Source organism: Periplaneta americana, chromosome 4, assembly GCF_040183065.1.
Source record: "Periplaneta americana isolate PAMFEO1 chromosome 4, P.americana_PAMFEO1_priV1, whole genome shotgun sequence".
In the NCBI taxonomy this organism is placed as follows: domain Eukaryota; kingdom Metazoa; phylum Arthropoda; class Insecta; order Blattodea; family Blattidae; genus Periplaneta; species Periplaneta americana.
Window position 1 is genome coordinate 84,854,708 of NC_091120.1, and position 21,757 is coordinate 84,876,464.

Below are 21,757 nucleotides of genomic sequence, written 5' to 3' on the forward strand. Positions count from 1 at the left end.
AAACAATTTCATTTTCTTAAACTTTGACTTTGTTCTGGACATAGTATTTTAGTAACGTCCTGTATGCACGATTTTACAAATGATGCTTCTGTAAAGGTCTTCATTGATTTTCTAATATTCCAAGCTAGAACATAGCTAGCAAGAAGCTGTTTTTGTTTAAGACTAACTGAGGACACGTGTTTGATTTGTGTTTGTATTTTCTTGTTTTATATTCATCAAAATTTTTGTAGGCCTACGCATTTCACCTAAAGTAAACGAAAAACTATATGCTTGTCATACGGAACTGAGTAATATACTGATTATTATGTATAACCAACAGTTATACAGATAGCCTGAAAATAAATTATTTTCACATGTCCAACATGCCTGTATTTGTATGATACTCTTTGTGAAGAGTCGAGTATTGTCGTCGCATGTTGAATTTTAACACACCCTTAAACATTTTCGAACAAATTAAGCATTTCATATTCTCCCCACTAACACAAAAAAATTTCTCTTCATATTCATCCTTGAATGTACTACGTCCATGATTAGAAGACATTGTGAAACGGTGGAACACTCCGACCAACACAATGATAATGGCAGTCCGCCACTGCTCTTCGTTTGCGCATAAACATTGAGTACAGTACAGGTGGGGATGGTTGAGGCGGAACGCGCTCATTATGTACTGGCTTTGGTTCCGTTCAGGAGCTTACTCGCGAGTACGCTTTTGGAGATGTCTGGTCTACAGGATCAAAAAAGTCCATACAACATAGGGTAAAAGTGGATAGTTTTCCCGGAAAAAAAATATTTACCTTCTTATTTTATTTGCGTTATACTGCTTATATCGTTAGTAAAATTACGAAAACAATTACATCAGTAGGTACATCTAGCAAAGAGTTAATATTAGTTTAAATAAATATTTGTGTGTTCTATTACGTTTTCGTGAAATTAAATAAAAACGCATGCTTAAATATGTTACTATTCTGGCATGAGAGACGTGGCAACATGTTCAGCAGGCAGTAATCTGCACAGTACGTACGAGTCAGCTGAGTTCAAGCTCCCTGTCCATAGGTCTACTGCCGAGCGGATGACAGTTCGGTACCGGGTATTTGATGAACAACTTACAATGTCATTTACAGTTTAGGAAGATCATATGTTATTAATTTATGGAGAAAGTCGTCGTAATTCAAGTGAGACAAGAAGGATGTACAGTCAATGTTTCTTCAAAGAAGCTTACCTAATCGGCGAAGTTTTGTAGCGGTTTCTCAACGACTTTTAGGAGTCTCTTACTCAGTTTCGAAAATCACACAACCAGAAATTTGTTTAAAAATTATACTGCTTTACGGAAGCGGGAGAGATTAAAATTTTCCATTAGAAAAAAATTCGTGTGATTTTGTGCAGAAAACCATTATTGTTTATTTTTTTAGACGTACAGTTAGGTCCGAAACTCTTGTCACCCCCCCCCTCCTTGTTTGTATGTTGATGTGCATCCATTTTGAACATGTCATAGCAGATGTGTGACAATGGTTGATACTTTACGTTCCAGTTTGTTTAGTGATCCAGAACATCAGTATGGGCACCGTCAATGTCACGGCACAAAATGATGCGGCGTCATGTCTTTTGTGAAATTTTCCGCAGCAAAGGCGGTGTGGTTTCCCTGTGGGGAATAATTAAGCAGCATGTCTCGAAACATCGATACCAGACAATTGAAGATTTGAAGCGAGCTATTAGGGAGGCATTCAGGGAAATCACACCGCCTTTGCTGCGGAAAATTTCACACAGGACTTGGCGCCTCATCATTTTGTGCCGCGACAATGATAGTGCCCATACTGATGTTCTGGATCACTAAACAAGCTGGAAGGTAAAGTATCAACCGTTGTCATACATCTGCTATGACATGTTCAAAATGGATGCACATCAACTTACAAATAAGGGGGGTGACAAGACTTACGGACCTTACTGTACAATAAAAAATGGAGCAATATTGTTACATAAAATGTAAATTTACCATAATGTTCTATTAATGAGATTGAAAGTTTCTATTTTTGCTGCTCGTTTCATGTAAACAACAGTATTATCATGGTCCGCTCCTGCATTAGAAAAGAGTATCTGTACCGGTATGTCTGTAACCGCTTGAGCTGTACTGTGTACTTATAAATCCACTCCTCCCTTTTCAGCAACGTTGCAAAGCGTCTAATATTGTAAACTTTAATAATTAGTTAAATATTGCAATTAGAAAAAAATTGTAAGGACTTTTTTCTTCCTTATGACAAGACTAATCATCAGTTTAAATAATGGCACTTATACCCCTTACACCCTGTATACATATAACCCATATATCCAATTTTCCATTATTACTGTGTGGAAAAGAATGGAAGATGGGGAGACGGAAGAAGAAACAATTTAAAGGTACACGATCGCGCATCCTTGGGACTGAAAGGAAGCCTCTACCTAGGTATATTAAGATTACCAGACGTCCCCGACAGTCCCCGAATATTGCTTTTAGTTCCCGGAATGTCCCCGGATTTAATAATTTGTCCCCGATTATACCTTGATTTTCAGTATTGATTATTAAAATTTTATGAAAATTTTGTTGAATATCTCAGTGCCTGGTGAATTCATTCACAAGATAAGATATCTATAGAATGTATATTGCTGAGATTTCCTCTAAAAAAAGAAAAATTTGACGAGACTGTCCATTATTTTCCTTCAAATGTAGATGGACTTGATCTGATGAAGATGATTTAGTTGATAAGATTTCTTGCTTGATGACTTCACAGAAAATAGCAAAGAGGAATGAAAAAATGCTACTCTTTGCTCAAAATGGAGTGTCATTTTAAATTTTTCTGTGAGAAAATGATTTCCTGTGCACACGTTCAGAAGTTGATTGAACTATGCATGTGCCTCCCTGAAAGCAATTCTTCAGTGAAGAGAGTTTATTTTTTCTTCATTGAACATGATGTGGACATCCCAAAAATCCAGAATTAGTTTAAGAACTACGTGCTACCATAACCAACTTCAACATGACCTATCAGGAGTTTGCTGCAAAATTGGGATCAGGAGAAGACATGCTTAAAAAATGCACACTTCTGAAAAGTAAGTTATCATTAGTTTAAGTATTAGTTAAGTAAAATGAATATTCTAGTGTGTAAATGCAATGAGTATTCATCAATTTGTGTAAAAAAATAAGTGAATAGTAAACTGACAGAAATGTCAAAACTAGTATTTTCAATTGTCGATACCTGTGAAAAAACTCTGGCAACCTTACTCTACATAAGCTCCAATCCTGTTGGCCACTTTTCTCACTCTAATTTCCGCCGTTCCGTCAGTAGCTACAATAGAGAATGCTGAAGAGAAAGCCGAAAATAGACGTAACCTAGTAGTTACCACATAAGGGAAAGGGAACTCGTAAGCACGACTGAACAGCAGCAGGGCAGAGTCGCCGAAAATGTTAAAAGCCTGAGCAGAGCGAGTAAGGAGAGGGTGCGACGCAGTCCTCGCTAGACAAGAGATCCGAGTCCTTGCGCTGTGCGAGTGACACTTGAGTGAGCTCGCCGTGACGTACCCAAGGTAACACAAGAAAACCAAGGCTGCGACTTCTGAATGCTTTGATTTTTAAAATTCCTAACTTTAATCACAGGCCCAGAGTTTTGACAAAATAGGCATTTACTTATCTCAGTACGTTTTCAGCCATAATGTGGCATTCAGTAGCGCTAAAGCTTCCAGTAGCAAGAACATTAAAATTATAAATACACCACATCAAGATCAGTTTAGATTATGAAGGGTTTTAACAAAAATCACATAGTTTACAATGAAATGTTAAATTCAAATAATTAATGCAACAATTAACTGCAGTGATTTATTGCGAATTTACGTTATATGGTAATTTCGACATGAATTTTGCCTGTTCAAGAGGACTCCCATACAGATTAGAACATTACAACTGCCAGAGGTCGAAAACTCTTTGCACTACAAAAATGTAAGTAGTTATTTCTGCTTCTGTCACATTGTTTGTTACCAGTATTAAAATTAAACTTATTATTCTGTTGGTTCGAATTCTCATGGGGAAGAAATTTTCTCTTGAAATTTCGGCCAGTGTATGGGACCGGTGCCAACATAACATCGTGATGTACAGTTACCCTTAAAAAGAATGAGACGATTCTTGGTTGTCGGAAGTTAAAGTTCTACAGCGCTGTTCACTCGATATCGACGTATAACGATAAGTACCATGACAAATAGAACAAGAATTGTTATAAGGACCACAACAAGGACAAGGATCAGAATAAGGATCACGAAGAAGACAGCCATTTAAGGCCACGATTTCACAACATAGCTCGGGTAACAAAATATCATTGCTTCTCTGTACCGAATGGCAAATGCCTGCTATCGGATCTACATTCTGGACTGCTGCTGTCACTGTCTTTTCTCGGTAGCTCATATAGTAGCGTGTCGGTTACACCGTATAACCGAAATGTTTCGTGTTCGATCCCAGGTAAAACTTTTTTTTTATTGAGGTGTAATTAATTTGTTCAGAGTTCCTCGACTGTATAATTTGTCGAAAAATATGGAATAATTTATGCCCAATTTTTTGGTCTACAAGTGGGCTGAACCTCGTCAAAAAATAAATAAATCTTACTTGGAAGTTAAAAGTATTCTTCCTGAAACAAAAATCATAAAAAACAAAAAGAGACCCGTTAACTTAAAATCTTGTCCACATACCATCATACATTTCTCCAATCGAAATCCACTCGATTGGTAGCGAAGGCAAGACGGTTGACAGCTTGTGCTTTCCCCAATATTTCCATTTGCGCAGCCCTCCTGCTCCTAATACCGCGGTTCCTCAACCTGCTGATCACAGTCTGTGAAGAACCAGGAAAGTTAGATGCTGCTCTTATTTCGTTAGCAGTCAGAAAGGGGTCCAGTCGAACTGTCTCGAATAAGAGAGCATCCTCTTCCAATGAAGAAATCCGCGGACGCCCAGAAATAGGGCGATTTTCGACCTCCCCTGAATTTTGTAACAATGAACCCCCTCGCGGCTGTACTTCCAGGAACACCGACCAAACGGCCAGCAGATCTAGCCCCATATCCAGCCTCAACTAGAGCTATAACTCGCTGTCTCATGTCACGTCGGTTCGCCATTACGATGAGAAACGATGGATGACGATAATACTTTAGTGTAGACAATGACTATTTAGCGTGATATAGAATTATTGAAATAAGGGGCATCTTGCACAGTAAGAGTTAATTTTTTTTTTTTTTTTTTTTTTAGTTGGTTATTTAACGACGCTGTATCAACTACTAGGTGTAAGAGTTAATAAATCAATCCTAAATTAAATATTTAAATTACAGGATATAACAGGAAGTCCAATTATTGCTACGAAACTAATCAAATTAAATCTAATTACGTTAAGTAAACAAATCCCAAGTTATGACACCACATTGCTACAGCTAAATTCTATGTTATTAACATAAGCATTGAATAGGTCCGTGCTTATGCGTTGGACGACACAACCAAACACCAAACATCGAAAGTTCGAATGTTGCCGCGGAATGTAACTTCTTGCTTTTATAATGTAAATCAGAATTCTAACTGCAATCATTCATATTTCTTACATTATTTATTAATATTTATAGCCAACATTGAATTTGTAAAGAAAAGACTTTAGAAATCTCATATGGAATTTGTGATCTGTAGTGACATAAACATAGATTATCTCTCGGAACTTTTCCGTAAAAGTAAATTAAATTCACTCATTGAAACTGGAAACCTTAGTCGTAGAGCCATTTTCCCACCAGCATACAAGCTGAAGTAGCACATCCATTGATAAAAGTTTTGTAAACAGAATTAGACTGAATTCCTATTCGACAGAACCTATAATCAATGGCTTGTCTGAACATGATAAACAAATCCTAAATGTTTCCAATGTCACTGAACAATTTCAAAATATTAATTTAAAAACTAAAAAAGAGTCGTAAATGCTGTATCTAGTGACTATTTACATTTATGTCTACAAAATGAATCTTGGAAAAACGTATATGATACTGGTACTACTGATATTAAGAGTAAATGTATTGTATTTTTCACTTTAATTTCAGAATCACTTTAGTGGATGTTCTCCGCTCAATGTTGTGAAAAAATTAAAAAATAAAAACATGTAGATAACGCAGGGAATTAAAAATCTCATGTATTAAAAAGAAGAATCTATATGTAATGAGTTGCAATGTAATGATCCTCATGTTCTTAAATACTACAAGAAGTAGGCCTACGGTGTAATTTATCAAAAATTATGAAAGAGGGAAATAGAATACATTCGAATAGAAAAGTACCACATTCAGATAATGCAATTAAAGCTATTCAGAATATTATTGAAGTTAAACTTGTAGATATTCTAAGAAAGAAAATATTTTTTCATTAAAACCAGTGATTATAAACTAGAGGACCCCAAATCCATTGCAAATTCTTTTAATATCTTATAGTATATAGTACATAAATATTATTGACAACAAACATTCAAGATTTTGCAAAAGATACTGCAATTGATTACTTAATAGATGCATTTAAAAATTAGTATTAATATATATAATTAGTCAATAACTGCAACAGTGCTTTTTCATTCAATCATAACATGAATAAAATTGAATGAACATTAAATTAAACACAATTGCAAACACGTAGATAAAATAGTTAAAATCAACTGAAGGGGTGAGAATGAAATAATCCAAAGCCACACTTTTAACAAAAATTGTTTTGTACGAGTGCATTTCTTACACATATGGGAAAGCTACTAATAAAATATTGTAATAACTACTCAACAAATGACATAGTCTAAGGACTCTAAACCTTTGTAAAAGTTTGTCTGTGTCGCTTAGGAATATTTTTAAATTTCATTTTAATTGTTAGTTTTTAATATATGCATTTACATTGTATGCGTGTGTATGTATAAATGCATTCATTAGATTAACGTTTACAATATTATAACTTGTAATTTTGTATTGTCTGTGATCATTAACACTTAATCTGAGGACTTTGTAAAACTTTATTTCAACGTTATTTAGCTATTTCAAAGTTATTTAAACAAAAAAAAAATCGTTGTGTAGACTAGGAATCGAACTCGCACTCTTCTACGCGAGACGCAGAAGTCTTAGCGTCTGAGCTACTGAAACGATACGAAAGTATTTCTTTCTGTGCGGAGTGTCGATCTAGTCATGAAGGTCCATTGTCGAGTTAACTACATGATTTATGTATATATTTATCTTTTATTTACGTAATAGTATCACATTTTTTTGCAGTTTTTGAAGTGAATTTCGGAACGATGCTAGTAACAAACCAAATAGCCTGAATTTAAGTAACTCAATATTCGTTATCTTGTGTATCAGTGCTCTGGTCTCTGATCATGCGCAGTGTCTTACATCTGAGACTTAGGAATATTCAATCGTCTCATCCTTTTCTAGGGAAACTGTACTTGGAGAGCTACAATAGGTAGCGAAATCCGGTTACGAAAACTAGCTATAACGGCTGAGGGCGATCATCGTGCTAACCACACAATACCTTCATTTTGGTTGAATGATCGTCCACCTCTGCTCCAGCAGCCGGTTGGCCGGTCTGATCCCGTAAAGGGCTGTAGCACCACGAATAATAATAATAATAATAATAATTATTATTATTATTATTATTATTATTATTATTATTATTGTTATTATTATTATTAATGTCGCGATATGCCACTATATTATTACATAAAGAGTGTAAACGATATAAACTACCAAAATTATATAGACAGTACATATCGGTCTACTGAACGAAATGCCCTGTGAAATTTGTGTTATGATTTTACTCTTAATTTGTAAAATACCATGTTTTTAAGATTGATAGTAATATAATTATTTGTTTACATTTCGACTGATCATGAATTCCATTGTCAATAATCTTGCACCCAACACATACCAATACACAAGAGAGTAACAAATGACTGCTACAGGCTACGTATCGGGCAAAGTAAATAATGACTAAAAAAAGTAGACTCACAAAAGACTTTTTTCTGGGAAAACTTGGACAGTTAGCAAAAAAAAAAAAAAAATTATTTGAATTTTTTCTTCAGTTATTTATGCTCTGTCACCTGTATTTTTGGCAGTTTATATAGTTTTCACCCTGTATAATTCCATTGCTCAAGCAAAATTGTACAAAAGCTATGACACCTATGATGATGCCAAATGTCTTATTTCGATTCGTTATTAATTCAAATGGTTGGAAAAATACTAAAAATTTACAAAATTTAATTTTTAATCATGGTTAGCCGCGTGAATTACATGATTTTCACTAAATCATATGTAATTTACATCATGTGGAACAGCGGTGACGAAAATGCTATCGTGCGCCGAGCCACTGTGTAAGCTGCAACGTGCATAGCACCTATGGAGGGAGGCGGACACCCGAAGGGGAATTGAAGCAACTGTCTGACATTAACGGTTTTTCATTTTCCTTACGTAAAGCACTTAAATAAAATTATATGCAGTACAAGGTTACAAACTAATGTTTAGTACGTGTAACGAAGAAAGAAATGAACAGAAAAACATAGGACACATTATCACAACCTAAAATTAATTGTCTTCAGAATGTTTCTGCGACAGAGTTTCAAAATCAGGAATTATGTCGCTTACTGCCAGTCGTAGTTGATCACGAAGGTATTTGTCTGTCTGTCGTGATCTAATTTGATTTTTACTATTTTCATTGTTGAAAATAATTTTTCACAAACGTAAGTTGTAGCGAACATGGCTTCAACAGAGCAAGCGAAAGAACGAATCTTCAAATATTTATTTTTTGCCAAAGATTTGAAAAGTTCAACATTTGTCAAGTCCTTACATCTAGCTTTCATTTAACATCACTTTGTAAATATGTGAATTTAACCGCATTATTCGTACATCTGCTGAAAAAGGATCGACGTACAGCGATGATGATGATGATGATGATGATGATGATGATGATGATGATAACAACACTTAACCTTTTAATATTTCATCAGTAACATGTAGTAACTTATAATGCCGTTTTATGTTATACAACCGTTTTCCTAGTAATACTTGTGAATAAATCATACATTTAATATTCTCATCGTATTGTCAGCAAAAAATGCGTCCCCCCATCCTACTTGAAACTTTCGTTTTTGTAGAGGTACATGGTTTCGAAAGAGACATTGCGACGATACGCCACTCGCAAGTCAGAGACAAATGTACATGGAACGGAGTTTGACTCCAGTGAGTGAGAGGGTGGGGGTTGTAGGTAGGAAGCAAGGGAAATCCACTGCGAGCCACAGTGTGCTCGTGAGTAGCATTTTCGCCGCGGCTGATGTAGAAAAACTAATATTTTACACGATTTTCTACGCAACATAATAAATTATTTTCATGGAAGTAAATTAATAAGTTACATACTTTATTATGTTATTGAAGATGCTGTGCTGCTGTGTTTTTAATTTTCGATCCATAAAGTGTACATTTTGCGCAATTGTTTTTGTCAAGTTTTGTGTTTTTTTTTTTAAGTTCGTCATGCAAAGATCTTCCTACGTACAATGTGTCGTCTTCAGTATTTATTTTTAATATAGGATCTTACCAACTTCAAAATCACTGATTATAAACTCCCACAGAACGCTTCGGAACTATGCTGTGAACTGATGTTGATTATGTCATTTCATCCTTTTAAAATTTCTAGATTATCAGATCACAATATGATCATGAACAATCTAGAAGTGTGTAGCAAGTTAAAAGGTGTCGTCTCTGGGAAGTGTTGACAGAGTGTCAAAAGGCCAAACTTTTTTTTCTCTCTCTCTCAACATTGAGCTTTGTGAACATGACTTCTTCGTCAGCGGATAAAGGAAAATAAACAAAGTCAGCATTACACACAAAGACACTATCCATTATCATAATGATAAAAGGAGTTCGGATAAAAATATAAAGACAAAACATGCCGGTGGGAACCATGGGAAACAAATGACAAAATGATGAAAATCATCGACAGTCTTTGATGACAAACCCTGGGATCTGTATCGGCGTGGCGTGTAGCTAAGCAACACGTGTGTGGTGTTGACTTACCGTTTCAAAGGATAGAAGAAATGAAGCCTTAATATCATGAAGAGCTGAAATTAATTACCAAAAGTAATGCGTGCTGAGGGCCTGGGAACTTGAGTAACAATTTAATATTTTTTTTTTATTAAATCAGATTTTGAATTATTACATTTGTTACAATATGACTAGGGCCGTGACATCGGTATATTTGTATTAGATTGAAGGTGAACACATGACGCCGGACAGAATGTAGTCGACGTGTTTCAAGTACAGGCAGCGGAAGCGAATTTGACACACGCCTAAGCACGCACGTTCCGTGTTTTGTATACTATTATTGCGTGTTATAAAATCAAGCCAATACAATCATTGTAGCCTATATAAGGGTTAATATCGGAAAGGTCTAAAATGCTGGTGAGAATGAGAATAATTGTTGGAAATCATACTTAAATTGTCGCAAATGTGGTAAAAAATAAATCTGAAAAGATGTTTTGCATTACAGTTTTAGAATGCCTAAAACGTATATGGCGTAGTCTACTTATTTTGCTTTCCCTATATTTAACTGTTACATTAATTTATTTATCACATCTATTCCGTAGGGTACCTTACTTTTCTTGCATGTTGTTTGCCTGGTTTCGGTTCCTGCTGCAATAAACAGCAACATTCATTTTCAAAATTTCAAAGGAAAATGACCGCCGAGTGTCGGATAGTATAACCTTGTAACTTATGCGGAAAAACTGCGTTCAACATCTGCTGAAACCTAGGGCGTATATGTAAAATATTTCACATCGTCCATTTCTACATCAAGCTGATAACAATCGCACTTGTCATCTGACAAAACACTTGCAATTTTGCATAATGAATTGAAACCATCGTTTTTTATTATTATTATTATTATTATTATTATTATTATTAGTATTATTATTATTATTATTATTATTATTACTACTGTGTTCTTGCAGACCATTCAGTTTTGAGGTGAGATTATTTACTATTGAAATTTGTTGCACCAATTTCAAACCATTCTTTTCGAGGCATTCGATTGTAGAGGGGATACATCCAAAATTAGATTAAATATATTCACACTGATTTTTTTAATATTTGGGTCGCCAAGAAGATTTTGGGCATTACTTATGAAAGCTGCAGCGTTTCCGACAAACCTCTGTATGACTCCTATTGTCTTGATTTTATAATACGCAATAATAGTATACAAAACACAGAAAGTGCTTGCTTAGGCGTGCGTCAAATTCGCTTCCGCTACCTGTACTTGAAACACGTCCGGCGTCTTGTGTTCACCTTTTATCGATTTGAAACTAATACAAATATACCGGTCTTAATTATGACATAGGCATTTTACGTGTATTTTACGCTTCATATTGACATTAATTGTTTACGCATGAATTCTCAACCGTGCTTTTAATACAATTAAAAATTGTTTATGAAGAAATATTATAAATCTTGATTACCCAACTTTTAACACTATATATGTATTATATGTCTTTCTCGTGTTAAATTTTACCGTACCTGGTTAACATGTTTCGGCCTGTTATTGGTCTTCTTCAGAACTGGTTGTTGCTGGTTTTGGCGCCTTTTGTTTTGTTTCCTGTTGGGTTGTGTTTGTGTACTGTAGTGTGGAGTCAAAGAGTGTGTGTGTTCTGAAATTGAGTTGTGTGTTGAGAATTTCATTTGGATGTGTTTTTGTGTGTCTGTATATTTCGTATTGTTCTAGTGTATTTAATTTCTGGCTTTTTGGTTGGATGTGTAGAATTTCTATAACCACACATACAGAGACATCAACACAGACATGGAAATTCTACACATTTAACAAAAAAGCCAGAAACTAAACACATAGAACAATACGAAATATACAGACACACAAAAACAACATCCAAATGAAATTCTCAACACACAACTCAATTTCAGAACACACACACTCTTTCATTCCACATTACATTATACATATACACTCCCACAGGAAACAAAACAAAAGGCGCCAAAACCAGCAACAACCAGTTCTGAAGAAGGCCAATAACAGGCCGAAACATGTTAATCAGGTAAGGTAAAATTTAACACGACAAAGACATATAATACATATTCCGAAGAAATATTATTGTAAGAAGATTTTATTTCTTAATTTTTTTTCATAAGACAATAAATATTACTATTATTACTTTTTAGATCTAGTAATTTTGTTGGAATTTTTTATCTATCATCTAACAGAGAACAGCTTCTGCTGCTACAGGCCACTAGTTAAATAGGAAATGGAACAAGACGGACCACGAGCAAAACTACGAGGCACGAAATTCATCTAGCTTTCTGTTTTTATGGTATCATGAGTGACATCAGAATTTACAGAAAAACTTCCATGTCAAAATATTACGAGTATAGTCGCCCACGTCAAAATTCGTCAACAGTTGAGGAGAAATTACTGCACGTAGAGACAGACATATGCAACAAACCGAAAGTAGAGTTTCGCGGTATCTGTGCTGCTGAAAACGTGTATTTCTATTAAATTGTGGGCGGAGGGAGGGAGTTCTGCAGCATCTGCATACTATTTTTTTATACTTCGTACAATGAGAAAATAAAAAAGAATGTCATATTGACAGTTCACAACTATTCAAGTCGTGGGTGGGTTTCAGAGTTGAAGCTGCACCTTAAACACTGAGCAAACAAACAGTCAGCTCCCTTTCCTCCACCCAACTGCTTTGTTCCGTATTGTTTAAATTGCCATTTTCCAATTCCACTCAGAACCTTCTTTCATATGTTACTGCGAAATAAGAGAAACAAAAGAGAAGTGTTTGGAAATAGCCGTTAACTGCTACAAAGCGCCATAAAACAACTCGTCAGTGTAGTTCTTTTTTTTTTTTCGGTAATATTTACAAGCGTGTAGCTGCATAATTCTTACAGAAGTGTTTCCTTCCATCATTCAGACAGAACATTAATGTTGGCAATGTAGACATTTCACAAGTAGGATACAAGCAGATTTGTGTGCTTTGTCCATTAAAGAAAGACTGGCGTGAGTGTATAGATTACAGATTTCGAACACGTGTTTTTCAGACGGAGCTTGCTGCTTTGTAACCAGCTTCTGTATTCGCATTCTCGAATTCTGGATTTGTAACCTATAAAATAATGTTCAAATGAACATTTCGTGTTTTTTTTCTCTCTAGAACAAAATAAAATGTTATAAATAATTCCATTTATTTTTTTAACATATCTTTCCAAAAATAATGTCATCTCTGTGCTGTTATTTCGTGACTATAATATCATGAATTATAAAGTGTAATATTAATACTTCACGACAAATACGAGTATATCCAAGCACAGCATGCTCTAGGTACATATTTAAAGAGTCAGTAATATCGTCCTAATGACTGGTTATGGGCCTACTTACAAATTTTAGTGACTGTTTTTATTTTCTCTGTATTGTAACAATAGTAAGTAATTATTATTATTATTATTATTATTATTATTATTATTATTATTATTATTATTATTATATGTCTTTTACGGTAGCCTATCAATTCATCGTTTCTTGGATCATATTAAACTTCAATTTTCCTTCGGCATTTAAGACTACAGACTCAGTTCTATATCGCTGTGTCGCAAGAACAATAACACAACTGAAAAACTGGGGTGAATATTAAATACGCCCCTATCTGACTAGTACTATTTAAAAGTAACAGAAAATTATAATATTTTGCTTTATTTCAATTGCCACAACTTTTTTTTTTTCAAAAATGTATTAGTTGTTTTTATATCTAAATAAAACTCTGTTTTATGTTTGTCCTGAAAAACATTGCACTTACGTCGTTGTTCTGGAGAAACTACCATATGTATGAATTCTGTCGTTTTTCGTCTCCTGGCATAATTTTTTTTATCAATTTCGTCTGTAATTATAAATTAACAACTACTGCTGCTATTACTACTACTACTACTACTACTACTACTACTACTACTACTACTACTACTACTACTACTACTACTACTACTACTACTACTACTACTACTAATAATAATAATAATAATAATAATAATAATAATAATAATAATAGGAAAAGGAATTGGTTGGGTCATTGGCTGAGAAGGAACTGCCTACTGAAGGATGCACTGGAAGGAATGGTGAAAGGGAGAAGAAGTTATCAGATGATAAAAGACATTAAGATACTGTATATGGATCATATGAGGAGACAAAGAGAAAGGCAGAAAATAGGAAAGATTGGAGAAGGCTGGATTTGCAGTGAAACACCTGCCCTTGGGAGAACATTGAATAATAATAATAATAATAATAATAATAATAATAATAATAATAATAATAATAATAATAATAATAATAATAATAGTTCCCAAACTGAAAATACTTGAAAATATGAGAAAATATTCGACAAGATGAATATGAAAATTGTTCAGAAACCGTAGAAATTAAAGACGTAGACAATATCAATAATAATAATAATAATAATAATAATAATAATAATAATAATAATAATAATAATAATAATAATAATAATAATCAGTGGCGCACCCAGGAATTTCTCTTGGGGATGTTAAGTTACATAAATACATACACATACAAACACATTTTTTTTGTTACAAAACAAAGTCCAGTATTTTTGGCTTTTTTTCTTTTAGTTTGTTAACAACATCTTGTGGAGAAACTGTGATATGATCATGGATGTCAAATCAAAAGTGTTATGTACATGTACGTGAATAATTTCGGTGAAATTATAAATAACGGAATTATATGCTATCAATGCTTAAAGATTCAGTAAAAATGATACAACTTATCACTTTGGGGGGGGGGGTCCGGATCCGATGGACCGCCCCGTCGGTGCGTCCTTGATAATGATTATCATAATAATAATAATAATAATAATAATAATAATAATAATAATAATAATAATAATAGGAAAAGGAATTGGTTGGGTCACTGGCTGAGAATAAACTGCCTACTGAAGGATGCACTGGAAGGAATGGTGAAGGGGAGAAGAAGCTATCAGATGATAGACGACATTAAGATGGATCATATGAGGAGACAAAGAGAAAGGCAGAAAATAGGAAAGATTGGAGAAGGCTGGATTTGCAGTGAAACACCTGCCCTTGGGAGAACACTGAATAATAATAATAATAATAATAATAATAATAATAATAATAATAATAATAATAATAATAATAATAATAATAACAATCATCATCTCACCATCAACACCGTAATACATCGCAATTTCAACAATAATGCTTTAAATAGGATACCAAGTAAAACAAATAATGTAATTTTTAATTGTTATATCATTAATTCATTATTCGTTAAGTCGGAGATTTCATCTTCGATGAGATTATTAAGATCCGCAATTTCTTTTTCCTCAAATAATCCCTCAAAGTAGACTACAACTTTTATCGTTTAACCTCATTCTCGATCGTTACTTAGTAGTAACTCAATTTGCTGACGCTAAGTAACTCTGTGGTTAAAAACATAGTCTAAAGCGGCTGAGTATTTCGTATACGAGAGAGCGAAGTATGACCGCTGTAAAATCGTGGCATGGGAAATGTAGTGGACAAGGAGACACTGCAGAAGGATTTTCTTACTTTTTCTTTTTCGATCACGGGTACATTTCCATTCTACTTCATTTAATTTCTGAATATTTCCTCTGTAGTAAATACTGATATGAAATTATTACGATTCATTAAATTCTGAATAGGCACCAGCGATAACATGTTTTCCTGCTTATCCGGAGCTGCGTTCGATTTTCTCTTGGGCTGGGTAATTGATTTGGCTTTTCCGAAATTTTCCGCAACTGTAAAGCGAAATTCAAGCAATCCTATGGCGAATCCTCTACCTCACCTCGTCAAATAAAATCTCCCTATTAGCAGTTTCATCGATGCTAAATAATCTAGTAGTAGATGTCGTAAAATAACCGACTACAAATTAAATATTGAATAAAATACATCGTACTCAATGAAAAAATAGGCAACGAACGAACTACATAAGATCGATTATGCCTTCACAAGTGTAACAACATTATTTATTCCTTATTATTGAAATATAATTATTGTATTTTATTTATGCAGGTCATACTGCTGGTAGGCCTATGCATTATGTTAGACATTGATGTATTATCTATCACCCTATGTCAATTCAAAACAAATCCGGTTTCTTTCAATTTATTAATCGAATCCGATAAAGTAATATTTATGACCTTACGGAAAACAATCGAAGTTTTATTTTTTTATTATTACATCATGTCGGTCGGTTAACGGTACACGTAATTAAATATGAAAGTGAGAGAAATTCATTTTTATTGTTTTATACACTCGTTTTAATTCCATTGGATGACGCGGAACTCTATTTTCTTGATACCAAATAAGGAAGAAGTATAAAACTAATATTAATTATTATAGATATGGACTATTAAAGTTTTTGAGCTTCATATAATGCCATGAGAATGTATTGCACATACTTGTTTGTAGGTATAGAAAACAGAGTAAAAGAAATAGCATGAGTTAAGCAGCTTGGCTTTATTGCTTTACTTTCTTAAAAGAGCAAATTAGTGTTTAATAACTGCGTATTCATACTTTTTGGATTTATCCAATATTTTAAATTAAAATGTAGACGTCTTCACTTGCAATGTTTGTAAATTCAGAAAAATGGAAAAGTTAGACATTTTATACGAGATGTTGTGTAAATTGATACTCTATATTTACGAATTATATCAATCAGTCAGATTAACTGAAAGCATTTTCAGAAATAAGGAATTAAAAATGAACTCCCTTAAAAATCGTAACTTGAAATTCTTAAATAAACATGTGATATTATAATAAATTATAATCTACTGTCAATAATATTCTCTGCATTTTGTAGTTAAAAACAAATGATTTTTATTTATAGATTAATATTCCATATTTACAGTACAATTTAAATGTGTAACATGTTATTCGAGTTTTTAGTTTCGTACTTAATGATGAATAATCACTTAAGAAAGTAATTTTACAAATATCCTCACCATGCTTAGTAGAAAAGTTAAGAGTAGCTGAAATGAGACAACAACGTGACAGTAATAATCGCAGTATGATTTAAAGGCATTCTCTGTCGGTAACAACTGACAGAGAGAACAAAAATAAACTAAAAAGAATTATACTAGTTGTGTTTAAGGCTGATTACGTCAGGATGAGTCTCACGCCTTAAAAGGCGTACACACATGTACGCATACAACGATAACCACTCCTTTGGCTACCTTAATTGATTTTACCACCCGCCAGTTTTAAAGCGCAACATTGCGGTGATGTCCATATATGTACTAGAGTACCATTATATTCCATCCACAGGCCTCGTCTTTCAACTGCCAAACCCAAGGATAAAAGAGCTCCAAGCGCATATAAACATAAAAAGAAGAAAAAAGAAGTCAAGCTTGTTTAAGTTACGTATAATTTTTTATCTCGCAGATGCGGGATTGTTCGCTGAAATACCCCTTAAATTCAAATCCTTAAATGTTCAATTTAAAATTGCGGAAATATGAATGACGAAAACTGATTACAGTTATTGCTATATGCACATTGACGCAATAATGTTAATTTACGATGAGTGACAGATGCTGGTACCATCTCCAGACGACTGTATCTCACCTGATGGAAGTAGCTCATCTTCGGTTCTATGTCCCCACCACAGACAGTCTGATGTTTTGCCGTCAGCCTCGTTTCCCGCCGCAACCACAGTCATTGCTGCTGAATCCTAACTCATCTGAGGCAGACGAAACTACCAAGGGCACCTGTATACTGCAGCGGCATCTCTGAACCAATTTTATGAACTACTTGATCAAGTTGCAAACAACTACTGACACCTATCGTGCAATAGATTTACTATTAGCAGGCTGTGTTATAAATCCGTATTTATTTGCATTATATAAATCTCAAACCAATTTCAATTTCGAAATAGTATAGTTAAATATTTGGGATTTCAGATTTTCACCAGGCATGTGGAAAAGGTAGAGGGTTTGGCTTGGTTTTTCGAGAGCTGGATTCGAAACAAGAGGAAAATAAATAAATAAATATATTATATATACATATATAGTCCGCTTGATTCGAAATCAGTCCTTGCACTTATACTTGTTTCTTTTTAAAGATGGGGCATGACAGGAGCGTTGCGATCGGAAAAACAACTGAATGTCACATAGCGTGGTAGGCCTGTTGCTATGGTAACAACGGTTAAGTTGCCAAACTTACAGTTCCTACGTGGCGAGTGCTTAATAGCTCTCTTGGCAACATTTATTGTGTACACAATGTTAGCATTCGTGTCAATAATTGTCAATGAATGTTTCAACATCAGTCGTCTTAACGTCAATTGCTAGCTTTCATCAGCTGACAGTGTGGTAGTCCATATTGGCAACATAGCGCTGTAGTTTCAAGCTCGCCCGCTTATAGGCTTGCTTTGGCCCATTGTGCGTCCTATATTTAGTCCGGTTCAGCTTACTTAATACCTTAGGGCTCTATTCATAGACATCGCGCTAGCCCATGCTACTTACTTACTTACAAATGGCTTTTAAGGAACCCGAAGGTTCATTGCCGCCCTCACATAAGCCCGCCATCGGTCCCTATCCTGTGCAAGATTAAGCCAGTCTCTATCATCATACCCCACCTCCCTCAAATCCATTTTAATATTATCCTCCCATCTACGTCTCGGCCTCCCTAAAGGTCTTTTTCCCTCCGGTCTCCCAACTAACACTCTATATGCATTTCTGGATTCGCCCATACGTGCTACATGCCCTGCCCATCTCAAACGTCTGGATTTCAAGTTCCTAATTATGTCAGGTGAAGAATACAATGCGTGCAGTTCTGTGTTGTGTAACTTTCTCCATTCTCCTGTAACTTCATCCCGCTTAGCCCCAAATATTTTCCTAAGCACCTTATTCTCAAACACCCTTAACCTATGTTCCTCTCTCAGAGTGAGAGTCCAAGTTTCACAGCCATATAGAAGAACCGGTAATATAACTGTTTTATAAATTCTAACTTTCAGATTTTTGGACAGCAGACTGGATGATAAGAGCTTCTCAACCGAATAATAACACGCATTTCCCATATTTATTCTGCGTTTAATTTCCTCCCGAGTGTCATTTATATTTGTTACTGTTGCTCCAAGATATTTGAATTTTTCCACCTCTTCGAAGGATAAATCTCCAATATTTATATTTCCATTTCGTACAATATTCCCGTCACGAGACATAATCATATACTTTGTCTTTTCGGGATTTACTTCCAAACCGATCGCTTTACTTGCTTCAAGTAAAATTTCCGTGTTTTCCCTAACCGTTTGTGTATTTCCTCCTAACATATTCACGTCATCTGCATAGACAAGAAGCTGATGTAGCCCGTTCAATTCCAAACCCTGCCTGTTATCCTGAACTTTCCTAATGGCATATTCTAGAGCGAAGTTAAAAAGTAAAGGTGATAGTGCATCTCCCTGCTTTAGCCCGCAGTGAATTGGAAAAGGATCAGATAGAAACTGACCTATATGGACTCTGCTGTATGTTTCACTGAGACACATTTTAATTAATCGAACTAGTTTCTTGGGAATACCAAATTCAATAAGAATATCATATAATACTTCCCTCTTAACCGAGTCATATGCCTTTTTGAAATCTATGAATAACTGATGTACTGTACCCTTATACTCCCATTTTTTCTCCATTATCTGCCGAATACAAAAAATCTGATCAATAGTCGATCTATTACGCCGAAAACCGCACTGATGATCCCCAATAATTTCATCTACGTACGGAGTTAATCTCCTCAAAAGAATATTGGACAAAATTTTGTACGACGTCAACAAAAGTGATATTCCTCGAAAGTTACCACAGTTGGTTTTGTCCCCCTTTTTAAAAATAGGTACAATTATGGACTCCTTCCATTGTTCTGGTACAATTTCCTTTTCCCAAATAGTAAGTACAAGTTTATAAATTTCGCTATATAATGCACTTCCACCCTCTTGTATTAATTCTGCTGGAATTTGATCGATACCTGGAGACTTGTACTTTTTCAGATTTTCTATCGCAATTTCGACTTCTGAAAGCGTGGGTTCGGGTATAAATGGCTCAGCAGTTTGTATTTCAATATCGTCCCGATCATTTCTATTTGGCCTATGTACATTTAGTAGTTGCGCAAAATAGTTTTTCCATCTGTTTAGGATTGATGGAGAGTCTGCAAGCAAGTCACCATTCTCATCCTTGATCACGTTTACCCTAGGCTGATATCCGTTCTTAAATTCCTTTATACCCTTATATAAATCTCGAATGTTTTTATTCTTACTATTTGTTTCTACCTCATTCAGTTTTTCGTTCAAGTAACCTCACTTTTTATTCCTAAGTGTACGACTTGCTTCCCGTCTTTCATTGAAATAATTATCTCTCTTCTCCTCAACTGGATCCTGTAAGAATTTCAATTTTGCCTGTTTCCTTCTTTCTACTACCATGCAACAATCTTCATCAAACCACGGTTTCTTTTTCTTAGTTTCATAATAACCTATGCTCTGCTCAGCTGCAATTTTGATACTATCTCTGATATTTTCCCACACGCTATTAACATCTAATTCTTTCTCAACGTCGTCGGAACTTTCTAAAGTGGCAAACCTATTCGAAATTTCGACCTGATAATTTTGCTTAGCTTCCTCGTCCTTTAATTTCAAAATATTGAATTTAGTAATATTAACTTGTTGCTCTACTCGCTTTGCTACTGATAATCTTTCTCTTAATTCTCCAATCACCAAATAATGGTCAGAATTACAGTCTGCACCCCTGAAAGTTCGAATATCTACTATACTAGTATGTCTCCGTTTATCTATCAAGATGTGATCTATTTGGTTGTGTGTCAATCCATCTGGAGAAGTCCAAGTATATTTATGTATATCCTTATGGGGGAATGTTGTACTTTTGACAATTAAATTTTTCGATGTGGCAAAGTTGACTAATCTAACTCCATTGTCACTACTAATTGCGTGTAGGCTCTCTTTTCCAATAGTTGGTCTAAAAATATCCTCCCGTCCTACTTTAGCGTTGAAATCCCCCAATAAAATTTTCATGTGATATCTAGGGAACTGATCAAAAGTATGTTCCAATTCCTCATAGAAGCTATCCTTTATATAGTCGTCTTTCTCTTCTGTAGGGGCGTGAGCATTTATAACTATGATGTCGCACCATCTACCCTTAAGTACTAAATATGATAACCTGTCACTGATAAATTCGACCTTTTTTACTGCTGATTTTATTCTTTTATGTACAAAGAATCCTGTTCCTAATTGGTGATTATTGTTTCCTTCCCCATAATACAACAAGTAATCTCCTATTTGTGATATACCATTCCCATCTAACCTAACCTCTTGTACTCCCACAAAGTCTATTCTATATCTAGCTAGTTCTTTTGCTACTAATGTTATCCCTCCTGTTCTATTAAGACTAGTTACGTTCCAAGTGCCAAATCTCAAAACCTTATTCCTTTGCTGTGGTCGTGCCAGAGAATCAGTCCTATTCCGAGGCTTACTGTAGGAATTCGTAACAAGCTGTTTTTTACAGTGATGGGTTGTTAGCCACTAGCGTTCTAAACTAGCCCCGGTTATAGCTAGGTTACTTTTACAGGATTCAGAGACGCCGATTAATCAGTGGCTACATTAGTCGGCGTATTAGCTTTGGAAACTGTTCCACGATGCTGAAAATGCTACTGCGCATGTGCAGACTGGCAATTG

The 21,757-nt window shown here is 34.8% G+C and overlaps 1 protein-coding gene across 1 annotated transcript in view; it reads right to left on the minus strand.

Annotated features, from left to right (window-relative positions):
* Positions 1–17,769, minus strand: part of LOC138698001 (uncharacterized) — a 210,155-nt gene extending 192,386 nt beyond the window's left edge. The window contains exon 1 of the mRNA XM_069823669.1: positions 17,653–17,769. Within this exon, the coding sequence (XP_069679770.1) occupies positions 17,653–17,670 (18 nt within the window). The 5' untranslated portion in view covers positions 17,671–17,769. The remainder of the gene's footprint in view (positions 1–17,652) is intronic.
* Positions 17,770–21,757: the final 3,988 nt, after the last annotated feature.